The 15,839-nt window shown below is 50.1% G+C and overlaps 1 protein-coding gene across 3 annotated transcripts in view; it reads right to left on the bottom strand.

The window, feature by feature from the left end:
- Positions 1-15,676, bottom strand: part of LOC139273389 (high affinity immunoglobulin epsilon receptor subunit beta-like) — a 30,060-nt gene extending 14,384 nt beyond the window's left edge. The window contains exons 1-4 of one of the 3 annotated variants that reach the window (XM_070890238.1): positions 15,514-15,676; positions 13,247-13,423; positions 7,152-7,265; positions 5,444-5,500 (exon numbers count right to left, since the gene is read on the bottom strand). In XM_070890238.1, the coding sequence (XP_070746339.1) occupies positions 5,444-5,500; positions 7,152-7,265; positions 13,247-13,414 (339 nt within the window). In that variant the 5' untranslated portion in view covers positions 13,415-13,423; positions 15,514-15,676. Of the gene's footprint in view, positions 1-5,443; positions 5,501-7,151; positions 7,266-13,246; positions 13,424-14,353; positions 14,453-15,513 lie in introns of those variants that run through there. The other 2 variants (XM_070890236.1, XM_070890237.1) reach the window with 2 other exon arrangements.
- Positions 15,677-15,839: the final 163 nt, after the last annotated feature.

The following is a 15,839-nucleotide window of genomic DNA, read 5'->3' as shown; positions in this document are numbered from 1 at the left end:
CTGTCCCGTATCCAAACTCACACTAAGTCCCGATTACCTATCACCCCTGTGCTCGCCAACCTACACTGACCCCCGGTCCGGCAAAGGCCCGAGTTTAAAATTCTCATCCTCGTGTTCAAATCCCTCCATGGCCTCGCCCATCCCTATCTTTGTAACCTCCTCCAGCCTTACAATCCTCCCTATCTCTGTAACCTCCTCCAGCCCCTACACCCCTCCCTATCTTTGTAAACTCCTCCAGCCTTACAATCCTCCCTATCTCTGTAACCTCCTCCAGCCCCTACACCCCTCCCTATCTCTGTAACCTCCTCCAGCCTTACGATCCTCCCTATCTCTGTAACCTCCTCCAGCCCCTACACCCCTCCCTATCTCTGTAACCTCCTCCACCCCTACAATCCTCCCGATCTCTGTAACCTCCTCCAGCCCTACAATCCTCCCTATCTCTGTAACCTCCTCCAGCCCCTACACCCCTCCCTATCTCTATAACCTCCTCCAGCCGCTACACCCCTCCCTATCTCTGTAACCTCCTCCACCCCTACACCCCTCTCTATCTCTGTAACCTCCTCCAGCCCCTACACCCCTCCTTATCTCTGTAACCACCTCCAGCCCTACACCCCTCCCTATCTCTGTAACCTCCTCCACCCCTACAATCTTCCCGATTTCTGTAACCTCCTCCAGCCCTACAATCCTCCCTATCTCTGTAACCTCCTCCAGCCTTACACCCCTCCCTATCTCTGTAACCTCCTCCACCCCTACAATCCTCCCTATCTCTGTAACCCTCCTCCAGCCCTACACCCCTCCCTATCTCTGTAACCTCCTCCACCCCTACACCCCTCCCTATCTCTGTAACCTCCTCCAGCCCCTATACCCCTCCCTATCTCTGTAACCTCCTCCAGCCCTACACTCCTCCCTATCTCTGTAACCTCCTCCAGCCCTACAACCTTCCCTTTCTCTGTAACCTCCTCTAGCCCCTAGACCCCTCCCTATCTCTGTAACCTCCTCTAGCCCCGAGACCCCTCCCTATTTCTGTAACCTCCCTGACACCCTCCCTATCTCTGTAACCTCCTCCAGTCCCTACAATCCTCCGAGATTGTGCTCTTCCAATTCTGATCTCCTGTTTATCTCCGATTTCCTTTGCTCTGCCATTGGTGGCCGTGCCTTCAGCCGCTTAGGCCCCTAAGCTCTGATTTCCCTCCTTAAACCTCTTGACCTCTCCCTCCTTCTTTAAGAAGCTCCTTACAACCTACCTCTTTGACCAACAAGATTTTTCATCACCTGTCCTAATAACTTCTCATGTGGCTCGGTAGCATTCCGGTCAATCTTCCCTTAACCTTCTCTGCTCTAAGGAGAACAACCCCAGCTTCTCCAGTCTCCCCATGTAACTGAGGTCCCACATCCCTGATACCATTCCGGTCAATCTCCCCTTAACCTTCTCTGCTCTAAGGAGAACAACCCCAGCTTCTCCAGTCTCTCCATGTAACTGAAGTCCCACATCCCCGGTACCATTCTGGTCAATCTCCCCTTAACCTTCTCTGCTCTAAGGAGAACAATCCCAGCTTCTCCAGTCTCTCCATGTAACTGAGGTCCCACATCCCCGGTACCATTCTGGTCAATCTCCCCTTAACCTTCTCTGCTCTAAGGAGAACAACCCCAGCTCGTTATGGAATACAATGTTGGAAAGTGTGAGGTCATCCACCTTGGGAAAAAAAAACAGTAAAAGGGAATATTATTTGAATGGGGAGAAATTACAACATGCTGCGGTGCAGAGGGACCTGGGGGTTGTGCATGAAACTCTTTTAGAGTCTACCTGCAAAACATAAAACATTAAACTGTGCCACCCGACCTGGGTGACATACCAGACATTTACAAGGCCCTTTTTTTCCTTTTTTTGGTTTTTTTTTGTGTTTTTCTTTTTTTTGGTTTTTTTTTGGGCACTAAAATCACAATTTTTCCCCAGTGCCCCCTATAAAAGGGAAGGGGACACTAAAAGCACCGGCAATTAAAACAAATTAAACTTTAAAACGTAAAATCAAATTAAAATTTGGTTGCCGGGCGTGATGATGCACTCCAGTCCCTCCGGTGCCCACCTCTCGGGGTTGTGCATGAATCCCAAAAAGTTAGTTTGCAGGTGCAGCAGGTAATCAGGAAGGCGAATGGAATGTTGGCCTTCATTGCGAGAGGGATGGAGTACAAAAGCAGGGAGGTCCTTCTGCAACTGTATAGGGTATTGGTGAGGCCGCACCTGGAGTACTGCGTGCAGTTTTGGTCACCTTACTTAAGGAAGGATATACTAGCTTTGGAGGGGGTACAGAGACGATTCACTTGGCTGATTCCGGAGATGAGAGGGTTACCTTATGATGATAGATTGAGTAGACTGGGTCTTTACTCGTTGGAGTTCAGAAGGATGAGGGGTGATCTTATAGAAACATTTAAAATAATGAAAGGGATAGACAAGATAGAGGCAGAGAGGTTGTTTCCACTGGTCGGGGAGTCTAGAACTAGGGGGCACAGCCTCAAAATACAGGGGAGCCAATTTAAAACCGAGTTGAGAAGGAATTTCTTCTCCCAGAGGGTTGTGAATCTGTGGAATTCTCTGCCCAAGGAAGCAGTTGAGGCTAGCTCATTGAATGTATTCAAGTCACAGATAGATAGATTTTTAACCAATAAGGGAATTAAGGATTATGGAGAGCGGGCGGGTAAGTGGAGCTGAGTCCACGGCCAGATCAGCCATGATCTTGTTGAATGGCGGAGCAGGCTCGAGGGGCTAGATGGCCTACTCCTGTTCCTAATTCTAATGTTCTTATGTTCTTCTCCAGTCTCTCCATGTAACTGAGGTCCCACATCCCGGGTACCATTCTGGGCAATCTCCCCTTAACCTTCTCTGCTCTAAGGAGAACAATCCCAGCTTCTCCAGTCTCTCCATGTAACTGAAGTCCCACATCCCTGGTACCATTCTGGGCAATCTCCCCTTAACCTTCACTGCTCTATGGAGAATAATCCCAGCTTCTCTGCCTTGTCATAACTGAAGTATGTCATCCCTGGCACCATTCTGGAAATTCTCTTCTGCACCCTTTCCAAGGCCTTGACATTCTTGCTAAAGTGTGGCGCCCAGAATTGGACACAATACTCCAGCTGGGGCCTAACCAATGATTTATAAAAGGTTTAGCAATAACTGCCGTGCTTTTATACGACGTGCTCTGTTTATAAAGCCAAGGATTCCATGTTTTTTTTTAAAAAACAGCCTTCCCAACTTGTCCCGCCATCTTCAAAGTTTGTGTATGTGTCCTTATAGAATCAAGGATTAATACCGCACAGAAGGAGGCCATTTAGCCCATCATCAATCTTCCTATCTGGAAGTCCCTTCAGGCAGCGCATTCCAGATCACAACAACACACTGCATTAACAAAATTAATTCCTCATGTCGCCAGTTGTTCTATTGCCAATCGCATTAAATCTATGTCCTGTTATGATGGATAAAAGGGAACCAGTGGATGTGGTGTATTTGGATTCCCAGAAGGCATTCGACAAGGTACCACATAAAAGGTGCCACATAACAGGATAAAAGTTCCCGGGGTTGGGGGTAATATATTAGCATGGATAGAGGATTGGCCAACTAACAGAGAACAGAACGTCGAGATAAATGGATCATTTTCCATTTGGCAAACAGTAACTAGTGGGATGCCGCAGGGATCGGTGCTGGGTCTTCAACTATTTACAATCTATATTAATGACTTGGATGATGGGACCGAGTGCAATGTAGCCAAGTTTGCTGATGATACAAAGATGGGTGGGAAAGCAAGTTGTAAAGAGGACACAAAAAATCTGCAAAGAGATATAGACAGGCTAAGTGAGTGGGCAAAAATTTGGCAGATGGAGTATAATGTGGGAAAATGTCAGGTTATCCACCCTGGCAGGACAAATAGAAAATCAGATTATAAGTTAAATGGAGAAAAATTGCAAAATGCTGCAGTACAGAGGGACCTGGGGTCCTTGTGCATGAAACACAAAAAGTTAGTATGCAGGTACAGCAAGTGATCAGGAAGGCAAATGGAATGTTGGCTTTTATTGCAAGGGGGATAGAGTATAAAAGCAGAGAAGTCCTGCTACAACTGTACAGGGTATTGGTGAGGTCACACCTGGAATACTGCGCACAGTTTTGGTCTCCGTATTTAAGGAAGGATATACTTGCATTGGAGGCAGTTCAGAGAAGGTTCACGAGGTTGATTCCTGAGATGAGGGGGTTGATTGATGAAGATAGGCTGAGTAGGTTGGGCCTATACTTATTGGAGTTCAGAAGAATGAGAGGTGATCTTATCGAAACATATAAGATAATGAGAGGGCTGGACAGGGTGGATGCAGAGAGTATATTTTCACTCATGGGAGAAACTAAAACTAGGGAGCATAGTCTCAGAATAAGGGGCTGCCCATTTAAAACTGAGATGAGGAGGAATTTCTTCTCTCAGAGGGTTGTAAATCTGTGGAATTCTCTGCCCCATTCTCTGGGTCGTTGAATATATTTAAGACGGAGATAGACAGATTTTTGAGTGAATAAAGGGTTATGGGGGGCAGGCAGGGAAGTGGAGCTGAGTCCATGATCAGATCAGCCATGATCCTATTAAATTCCCTGATAGATTTTTAACCAATAAGGGAATTAAGGGTTATGGGGAGCGGGCGGGTAAGTGGAGCTGAGTCCACGGCCAGATCAGCCATGATCTTGTTGAATGGCGGAGCAGGCTCGAGGGGCTAGATGGCCTACTCCTGTTCCAAATTCTTATGTGCTTATGTTCTAAATGGCGGAGCAGGCTCGAGGGGCCAAATGGCCTACTCCTGCTCCTAGTTCTTGTGTTCTTGTATTATTGATTACTTCTTGAATCTGCTGCTGCTACTCCTAGGATTGGGGGACGGGGGGGGGGGACGGAAATGGGGGAATTGTCTTATGAGAAAAGAGTGAGTAGACTCGGCCTATATTTGCTCGAGTTTAGAAGAATAAGAGGTGATCTCATTGAAACATACAAAATTCTTAAGGGGCTTGACCGGGTAGATGCAGGGAGGATGTTTCCCCCTGGCTGGGGAGTGAAGAACCAGGGGTCACAGTCTCAGGATAAGGGGTTGACCATTTAGGGCTGAGATGAGGAAAACATTTTTCACTCAGAGGATGGTGAATCTTTGGCATTTTCTACCCGAGAGAGCTGTGGGTACTTAGTCTTTGAGTACATTCAAGTGAGACGAATAGATTTTTGGATACGAACGAAAGCAATGGATATGGGGATAGAGCCAGAAAGTGAAGCTGAGGGCGAAGAACAGCCATGATCTTATTGAATCGCGAGTGGGCTCAAAGGGCATACACATGCTCATATTTCTAATGTTCAGGAGAGAAGTTTAAACAATGTCTTTCGGATGAGACGTTAAAACTGTCTACAGAGATTGCGCGTTTGTGTGTACTTACAAGTATTATGTTTGATGAATTATGAAGGAACATATTCATTACTCCTGAAATCGAGCACTGTCAAAAGAGCAAAGGAGAAATATCGTTAGGGACAAGAGATCACAGTACTTAATGTCTAAATCTGACTTACATTTAAGTAAGAACTTGTGTGTATACGATATCTTCCATTTATACAGCGCCTTTAACGTAGTAAAAACGCCCCAAGTTGCTTCACAGGAGCGTAAATCAAACAAAATTTGGCCCCGGGCCACATAGAGAGATAATAAGACTGGTGACCAAAGCTTGGCCAAAGAGGTAGGTTTTAAGGAGCATCTTAAAGGAGGGGAGAGAGACATGGAGAGTTTGAAGAAGTTTCAGAACTTACGGCCCAGGCAGCTGAAGGCACGGCCACCAATGGTGGAGCGATTATAGTCAGGGAATGTGCAAGAGGCCAGAATTGGAGGAGCAGAGAGATCCTGGAGGGTTGGAAGGCTGGAGGAGGTTACAGAGATAGGGAGGGTGTAGGGGCTGGAAGTGTTAGAGATAGGGAGGGTTGTAGGGACTGGAGGAGGTTACAAAGATAGGGAGGGGTGTAGGGCTGGAGGAGGTTACAGAGATAGGGAGGGGTGTAGGGCTGGAGGAGGTTACAAAGATAGGGAGGGGTGTAGCGGCTGGAGGAGGTTACAGAGATAGGGAGGGTTGTAGGGGTGGAGGAGGTTACAGAGATAGGGAGGGTTGTAAGGCTGGAGTAGGTTACACAGATAGGGAGGGTGTAGGGGCTGGAGGTGTTACAGAGATAGGGAGGGTTGCAGGGGCTGGAGGAGGTTACAGAGATAGGGAGGGTTGTAGGGGCTGGAGGAAGTTACATAGATAGGGAGGGTTGTAGGGCTGGAGGAGGTTACAGAGATAGGGAGGGTTGTAGGGACTGGAAGAGATTACAGAGATAGGGAGGGTTGTAGGGGCTGGAGGACGTTACAGAGATAGGGAGGGTTGTAGGGACTGGAGGAGATTACAGAGATAGGGTGGGTTGTAGGAGCTGGAGGACGTTACAGAGATAGGGAGGGTTGTAGGGGCTGGAGGAGATTACAGAGATAGGGAGGGTTGTAGGGCTGGAGGACGTTACAGAGATAGGGAGGGTTGTAGGGGCTGGAGGAGATTACAGAGATAGGGAGGGGTGTAGGGCTGGAGGAGGTTACAGAGATAGGGAGGGGTATGAGGGCCAGGGATGGATTTGAACATGAGGATGAGAATTTTAAAATCGAGGCTTTGCCGGACCGAGAGCCAATGTAGGTCAACGAGCAGAGTGGGGGGTGAACGGGACTTGGTGTGAGTTAGGATACAGGTCAGCAATAGCTTTCCATGAGCTCTTTAAGGAGGGTGAAAGATGAGAGGGCAGCCAGGAGAGCTTTGGAATAGTGTGGGATCTCGAGGTGACAAAGGGCAAGGCTGAGGGTTTCAGGCGCAGAGGCAGAGACGGGCAATTGTTACAGAAATGGAAGTGGTCTTAGTGATGGAGAGGGATACAGGGGTCAGAAGCTCAACCTTGGGGTCAAATAGGATGCCGAGGTTGCGAACAGTCTGGTTCAGCCTCAGACAGAGGCCAAGGAAAAGGACAGAGCCGGGGACGAGGGGTACGGAGCTAGTGGCAGGGAGCCGAAGACTACGACCTTGTCAAAATGCAAAGATAATTTGACCAGTAACTCGATATTTCAATGAAATGGCGACAGACCCACACTCCCGTCCACCAGACGGCCCCAAGCATCCCTGCGATTGAGACGGTCGAATGATAAATCAACGGGATGCCAAACGTCATCTGAACTATTCCAGCAACGAACTGCGTAGCCTACAAGTAGGGGAGGGAAAGAAGTCACGTGGGAACAACAACCACTTGCATTTATACAGCGCCGTTAACGTTGTAAAAACCTCCTGAGGTGCTTCAGAGGAGCGATTAGCAAAGACAATTTGACACTGAGCCATGTAAGTGGGTATGAGGACCAGTGGCCCCAAAATGCTTAGTCAAAGAGGGAGGTTTTGAGGAGCTTCTTAAAGGAGGATAGCTTGGCAGTAAGGTTTAGGGAGAGATTTCCAGAGCTCAGGGCCGGGGTAGCTGAAGGCAAGGCCGCCAATGGAGCAACAATGAAAATCGGGGGAAGAGCAAGAGGCCAGAATTGAGGAGTACAGAAATAGGGAGGGGTGTAGGGCTGGAGGAGGTTACAGAGATAGAGAGGGTTGTAGGGGCTGGAGGAGATTACAGAGATAGGGAGGGTTGTAGGGGCTGGAGGACGTTACAGAGATAGGGAGGGGTGTAGGGGCTGGAGGGGGTTACAGAGATAGGGAGGGGTGTAAAGGCTGGAGGAGGTTACAGAGATAGGGAGGGGTGTAGGGCTGGAGGAGATTACAGAGATAGGGAGGAGTATAGGGGCTGGAGGAGGTTGCAGAGATAGGGAGGGGTGTAGGGCTGGAGGAGATTACAGAGATAGGGAGGGTTGTAGGGGCTGGAGGAGGTTACAGAGATAGGGAGGGGTGTAGGGGCTGGAGGAGGTTACAGAGATAGGGAGGGGTATAGTGGCTGGAGGAGGTTATAGAGATAGGGAGGGTTGTAGGGCTGGAGGAGGTTACAGAGATAGGGAGGGGTGTAGGGGCTGGAGGAGGTTACAGAGATAGGGAGGGGTGTAGGGCTGGAGGAGATTACAGAGATAGGGAGGGGTATAGTGGCTGGAGGAGGTTGCAGAGACAGGGAGGGGTATAGTGGCTGGAGGAGGTTGCAGAGATAGGGAGGGTTGTAGGGCTGGAGGAGGTTACAGAGATAGGGGTGGAGGGGGGGCGGGGGACAGGGGCTGGGTGAGCCCATGAAAATTAGCCTGCATATCAGCTATGGCAGGTTTTTAAGCACTAATATGTGAGCAAGAGACACCCCCCCAAAAAAAGGATTGATTTGGATTGCGGCCATGAGGAAAAGAATGTTAATTCCTAGCCCAAGGGGACAGAGCGTAAAAGTGAAGTGCATCCATTGCCCAGAGTTCAGATTAGCCAACTTGGATCAGACATGAGAATCAAACCTCGGGCCTTCTGGACTACATGGCTTAGTATCACAGTTCGCATTTATACAGCACCTCTCAGAACCTTAGGATGTCCCAACTCACTTCACAGCAAACGAAGTACACAGTATTCAATAGTATTTAAGCAGAGAACAGGTCATTCGGCCCAACAGGTACATGCTGGTGTTTATGCTCCACACGCACCTCCTCCCACCCCGCTTCATCATACCCCATCAACATATCCTTCTATTCCTTGCTCCCTCACGTGCTTATCTAGCTTCCCCTTAAAGGCATTTACTCTACTCGCCTCAACCACTCCTTATGATTGCGAGTTGCACATTCTCACCAATCCCTGAGTAAAGCCGCTTTTACTGAATTCCCTATTAGATTTATTAACGACTTTCTTATATTTGAAATATAGTCACTGTTGTAAAAAATGTGGCAAACTATTTTCGCACAAACAGTACTGTGATAATGACCAGATCATTACTGATGTTGAGGGATAAATATTGGATCCAGGTTACTGGAGAGGATGGCCCTGCTCTTATAGAAATAGTGGCCCTGGGATCTTTCACCCGAGAGGGCAGACGGGCCTCAGTTTAACGTCTCAGCACTCCCTCAGTACTGCCCCTCCGATTGTGCATCGCTCCCTCAGTACTGACCCTCCGACAGTGCAGCACTCCCCCAGTACTGCCCCTCCAACAGTGCAGCACTCTCTCAGTACTGCCCCTCCAACAGTGCAGCACTCTCTCAGTACTGCCCCTCCTACAGTGCAGCGCTCCCTCAGTACTGCCCCTCAGACAGTGCGGCGCTCCCTCAGTACTGCCCCTCCGACAGTGCGGCGCTCCCTCAGTACTGCCCCTCCAACAGTGCAACGGTCCCTTGGTACTGCCCCTCCGACAGTGCAGCGCTCCCTCAGTACTGCCCCTCTGACAGTGCAGCACTCCCTCAGTACTGCCCCTCCGACAGTGCGGCACTCCCTCAGTACTGCCTCTCCGACAGTGCAGCGCTCCCCCAGTACTGCCCCTCCGACAGTGCAGTGCTCCATCAGTACTGCCCTCCGACAGTGCAGCTCTCCCCCAGTACTGCCCCTCCGACAGTGCAGCAATCCCTCAGTACTGCCCCTCCGACAGTGCAGTGCTCCATCAGTACTGCCCCTCCGACAGTGCAGCGCTCTCTCAGTACTGCCCCTCCGACAGTGCAGCGCTCTCTCAGTACTGCCCCTCCGACAGTGCAGCGCTCCCTCAGTACTGCCCCTCCGACAGTGCACTAGTCTCTCAGTTCGGAAGTGTCGGCCGAGATTTTGTGCTCAAGTCTCTGGTGGCAGGGGTTCTAACGCATGACCTTCCGACTCAGGGGCGAGAGGGTGTTACGCACCGAGCCACAGCTGACAGCAAATGGTGCAACTATTTGTGGAGTCACCAAGGGATCTCCGCTAATTATCCTAACTGGGGACCCACGGCTGTTACTGGTGACACCCAGATACGTATTACGTGACACGAGTGACTGATTTAATGTGTCAAACTTCATTACAAAGCGAATCACAATATAATGGGAAAAACATAAATAATTCTGGATTTCCCACGGTTCTGAGCATTCTAAGTCAGAGGACGTACTGTTTATTAGTGGATATCTGGTACTCTCTCGCTCTCTGGTGGGGGAATCCAGAACAAGGGGGCATAATCTTACAATTAGAGCTAGACCAGTACTTTTTCACACAAATTATGGTTGAAATCAGGAACTCTCTACCCGCAGAAGTCTGTGGATGAATTGAAATTCTCATTCCTGAGATGGATAGATTTTTGTTGGGTTAGGGTATCAAGGGATATGGAGCAAAGGCTTGGAAAATGGAGTTGAGGTACAGATCATCCATGATCTGATTGAATGATGGAGCAGGCCAGAGGGGCTGAATGAGCCTCCTCCTGTTCCTATGTAACATGCTCGAGGGGCTGAATGGGAATCCTCCTGTTCCTGTGTAACAGACTCGATGGGTTGAATGGTCTGCTCCTGATCCTGTATAACAGGCTTGAGGGGCTGAATGGATCTCCTCCTGTTCCTGTGTAACAGGCTTGAGGGGCTGAATGGGACTCCTCCTGTTCCTGTGTAACAGGCTCGAGGGGCTGAATGGTCTCCTCCTGTTCCTGTGTAACAGGCTCGAGGGGCTGAATGGATCTCCTCCTGTTCCTGTGTAACAGGCTCGAGGGGCTGAATGGTCTCCTCCTGTTCCTGTGTAACAGGCTCAAGGGGCTGATAGGCCTCCTCCTGTTCCTGTGTAACAGGCCCAAGGGGGCTGAATGGGCCTCCTCCTGTTCCTCTACCAGGCTCGAGGGGCTGATAGGCCTCCTCCTGTTCCTGTGAAACAGGCCCGAGGGGGCTGAATGGTCTCCTCTTGTTCCTATGTAACAGGCTCAAGGAGCTGAATGGGCCTCCTCCTGTTCCTCTACCAGGCTTGAGGGGCAGAATGGCCTCCTCATGTTCCTATGTAACATGCTCGAGGGGCTGAATGGCCTCCTGCTGATACTATGTAACAGGTTCGAGGGGCTGAATAGAAACATAGAAATTTACAGCGCAGAAGGAGGCCATTTCGGCCCACCGTGTCCCTTGGTCAGCAGCCCTGAAGGTTACATATAAACCTATGAACAATGATGGAAAGGCAAAGAGCAACCAGTTCGCCTCACACAACTGCGACACCCCTTATACTGAAAATATTCGACACTCCACCCCAACCGGGGCCATGTGATCTCCTGGGAGAGGCAAAAACCAGATAAAAACCCACGCCAATTTAGGGAGAAAAAATCTGGGACAATTCCTCTCCGACCCATCCAGGCGATCGAAACTAATCCAGGAGATCACCCTGGCCGTATTCTATTCCCTGCAGTACTTACCATTATATCTGCGCCGTCTAACAAAAGGTCATCTATTACCAGCTCTAGGTCCGTAACCCTGCAGGTTACTGCACTTTAAGTGCCCATCCAACCATCTCTTAAAAGTGGTGAGGGTTTCTGCATCCACCACTCTTCCAGGCAGTGAGTTCCAGATCCCCACAACCCTCTGCGTAAAGAAGCCTCCCCCTCAAATCCCCTCTAAACCTTCCACCAACCATCTTAAAACTAGGCCCCCTCATAATGGACCCTTCCACCAATGCAAATAGACCCTTACTATCCACGATGTCCAGGCCCCTCAAAATTTTGTACACCTCAATGAGGTCTCCTCTCAACCTCTGTTTCAATGAGAACAAAATACAGCCTATTCAATCTGTCCTCATAACTAAGATTCTCCATTCCAGGCAGCATCCTAGTAAATCTCCTCTGCACCACCTCTAGTGCAATCACGTCCTTCCTATAATGCGGCGACCAGAACTGCACGCAGTACTCCAGCTGTGGCCGAACCAGAGTATTATACAATTTAAGCATAACCTCCCTGCTCTTATATTCTATGCCTCGGCCAATAAAGGCAAGTATTCCGTATGCCTTCTTAACCACCTTATACACCTGGCCTGCTACTTTCAGGGATCTGTGGACAAGCACCCAAAAAGAGTTCTGTGGACAAGCACTCCAAGGTCCCTTTGTTCATCTACACTATTAAGTGGCCTACCACTTAATGTGTATACGCTTTCCTTATTAGCCCTCCCAAAGTGCATCACTTCACACTTCTCTGAATTAAATTCCATTTGCCACTGCTCTGCCCACCTGACCAGTAGATTGATATCCTACTACAGCCCATGACTTTCCTCTTCATTATCAATCACACAGCCAATTTTAGTGTCGTCTGCAAACTTCTGAATCATACTCCCTCTATTCAAATCTAAATCGTTGATATATACCACAAAAAGCAAGGGACCCAGTACTGAGCCCTGCAGAACCCCACTGGAAACATCCTTCCAGTCACAAAAACATCAATCAATCATTACCCTTTGCTTCCTAGCTCCAAGCCAATTTTCGATCCAACTTGCCACTTTGCCCTGTATCCCATGGGCCTTAACCTTCATAACCAGTCTACCATGTGGGACCTTACCAAAAGTCTTGCTAAAGTCCATATATACTACATCGTACGCACTACCCTCATCGATACTTTTTGTTACCTCCTCAAAAAATTAGTCAAATTAATCTTCCCTTAACAAATCCATGCTGACTGTCCCTAATTAATCCTTGCCTTTCCGAATGTCTTTCAGGATTTTTTCCAATAATTTTCCCACCACTGAGGTTAGGCTGACAGGCCTGTAATTACTCGGCCTATCCCTTTCTCCCTTCTTAAACAAGGGTACTACATTAGCAGTCCTCCATGCCCAGATCCAAAGAGGACTGGAAAATGATGGTCAAGGCTTCTGCTATTTCTTCTTTTACTGAATGGGCCTCCTCCTGTCCGTATAACAGGCTCGAGTGGCTGAATGGCCTCCTCCTGTTCCTATGGCAACAGGCTCGAGGGGCTGAATAGCCTCCTCCTGTTCCTATGGCAACAGGCTCGAGGGAGCTGAACGGGTCTCCTCCTGTTCCTATGGTAACAGGCTTGAGGGGGCAGAACGGGCCTCCTCCTGTTTCGACTGTTACGGTGTAGCTGTGTGTAACATGGCGTGTCTGTGAGGCCACAAGGTGACATCGCTAGTGACTTTCCTGCGGTCAATTAGAGGCAGGCCCTGAGGTTAACTGGAAGGCCTAAAAATGCTGAGGGGAAGTGACTGACTCTCTCTCTCTCTCTCTCCTCCTGTTCCTATGGTAACAGGCTTGAGGGGGCAGAACGGACAGACGAAAGACTATTACAAGATGGATAAGTGCACATAGATTCTTACACCTAAAGCTTTCAGTTCTTTAAACATAAACATCTCTAATGAGTTTTGGCCAAACAAAGAGGGCTGCTCCGAAGGGTGGACTGTTTCGACAGACGTCACTATATCTTTAGGCGTCAGTATATCTTTAGGCGTCTCTTCAGGAGTCACTGTTGATTTTGACTCCTCCATCTCCAAATGCTGGGAAAAGAAAAAACACAGGTCAAATTAACATCATGCTCACAAGTCAAAATACCGAAGTGCAGCACTCCCTCAGTACTGCCCCTCCGACAGTGCAGCCCTCCCTCAGTACTGCCCCTCCGACAGTGCAGCCCTCCCTCAGTACTGCCCCTCCGACAGTGCTACTGCCCCTCCGACAGTGCAGCACTCCCTCAGTACTGCCCCTCCGACAGTGCGGCGCTCCCTCAGTACTGCCCCTGCGACAGTGCAGCACTCCCTCAGTACTGCCCCTGCGACAGTGCAGCACTCCTTCAGTACTGCCCCTCCGACAGTGCAGCACTCCCTCAGTACTGCCCCTCCGACAGTGCAGCACTCCCTCAGTACTGCCCCTCCGACAGTGCGGCACTCCCTCAGTACTGCCCCTCCGACAGTGCGGCACTCCCTCAGTACTCCCCCACCCACTGTGTAGCCCTCCCTCAGTAGACCCCAATGGTGTGTCATTGGTCACTGATATCGGTTCCACCACACGTGGGAAAGAGAACCTCGATCAGTTAAGCTGCCAATTTACTGTTAACGAAACACTATCAAAGTACTCGATGCAGACCTTTTTGCCTGGGGAAAGCGGACACGAGTCATCTGTACGTGGATCTGAAGGGAGACAACCGGTGCAATCTGCAATGACATTTACGTCTGCACCAATGGATAAGATGACTGATATGAGGATCTTATAGTTGGGATGCTTTAAGCTTTCTGCTGTAACACATGTGAACATCAATGAGCTGGGGAGGCCATGTGGCCCTTTTATGGATGAGATATATTTGGACATGAAAGGTTCTTTGGCCTATTTGAACCCACCCTTCCAGATTCTGACCCGACTGCCTTCCCATCACACCACCTGGCTGCTTCATTAATGGGGGCAGTGCCCTGGCCTCAACTTGCCTTAACACCAACCTGCTTTACACCTCTGCTCCTTCCTTCGTTCCTCTGGTCCTTCCTTCCCCATGCCATTTCTTTCTTCCTTCCTTTAATCCTTCCTTCCCCTGCTCCTTGCATCCACCAGTCCAACCTTCCCCTGACCATTTCTTTCTTGCTTCCTCCCTTGCTCAAATCTTTCCTTGCCCTGATCCTTCTTTCCTCTAATCTTCCCTTCCTCTAATCCTCCCTTTCCTTCCCTGATCAGTCCTTTGCTTGGTGGGGGTCATCCATCTAATTTTATTTTCTTTCGTTTGGTCGTTCCGTCCTTTCCCCTGATCTTTCCTTTCTGCAACTCGTTTGTCATCCAATCCTTCCTTCTCTTTATCCAGTCCCTTCTTCCTACCGATCAGCCCAGAAGAAGTTGACCTTGGTTGGCCCAGGGTACCAGCCAAAATGGCTGCCGCGAAGGTCGACTTGACTGAAAATGGTCCTTGACATTGTCCATGACCCCAGGCTTGTCCATTAGCCGAAGGGTTGGGGCTGAGGGGGTTACCTGCCACACTTTGACCTGTTGACCCCTGAGGCCATTCGCAGTTGGCCACAGTGGACGCAGACAAAATGGCTGCCAAGGAAGTTGGCTTGACCAAAAATGATTCCTTGACGTTGTCCGTGGCCCAGTGATGAAACCCAGAGCTGGTTCACTGGGCGAGGGGTTGCTCTGGGGGGGGGGGGTTACCTGCCACACTTTGACCTGTTGACCCCATTGGGTCATTCCCAGTTGGCTGCAGTGGGGTAGTTAAAATGGCTGCCAAGGAAGTTGGCTTGACCGAAACTGGTCCTTGTGATTGTCCTTGACCTAATGATGAACCCCAGGGGCTGATTCACGGGTTTGGAGCGGGGCGGGGAGGGTGACGGGTTACCTGCCACACTTTGACCTGATGACCCCCGGGGGTCATTCCAAGTTGGCCGCGGTGGAGAAGGGGCGGTTAAAATGGCTGCCCAGGAAGTTAGCTTGACCAAAAATGGCCCCTTGACATTGTCCATGGCACAATGATGAACCCCAGGGCTGGTCCATTGGGCGAAGGGTTGGGGGTGAGGGGTTACCGGCCACACTTTGACCTGTTGACCCCGAGGGGTCATGCCCCAGTGGGCCATGGCAGGGACTGACAGGCTCCCATCCCCCACAGTCCCTTTACCTGCCCGCACTCTCTCAGGCGCCGGCTCGCTTCCTCCCTCGGCCGCCCCGCGCGCCTGCGCACTCTGCTCAGCCGGCGGTTGAGGCGCGCGACGCTTCAAACTTTCAAAAAACCCGCTCCCGGGGCTCGCGCCGCGCCCGCTCAACGGCCGCCGCAGGCAGGCGCCTGCGCACAACGCGCCCAGGCGTGTTCGTGCCTGCGCATAAAAAATGCCTGGGGGGGGGGGGAGAAGAATTCAATTTGCCCCACCTGCGATTAACTCCTCCCCCAATTTGCCCCATCAGGGGAGCGGGGGATGAGGGGATTGGGTGAGGGGGGGGGCGGTT

The sequence above is a fragment of the Pristiophorus japonicus genome, chromosome 9 (genome assembly GCF_044704955.1).
Source record: "Pristiophorus japonicus isolate sPriJap1 chromosome 9, sPriJap1.hap1, whole genome shotgun sequence".
Lineage (NCBI taxonomy): Eukaryota > Metazoa > Chordata > Chondrichthyes > Pristiophoridae > Pristiophorus > Pristiophorus japonicus.
Note: the sequence above shows the minus strand (reverse complement) of the source record. Positions and strands in the feature narration are given on the sequence as shown.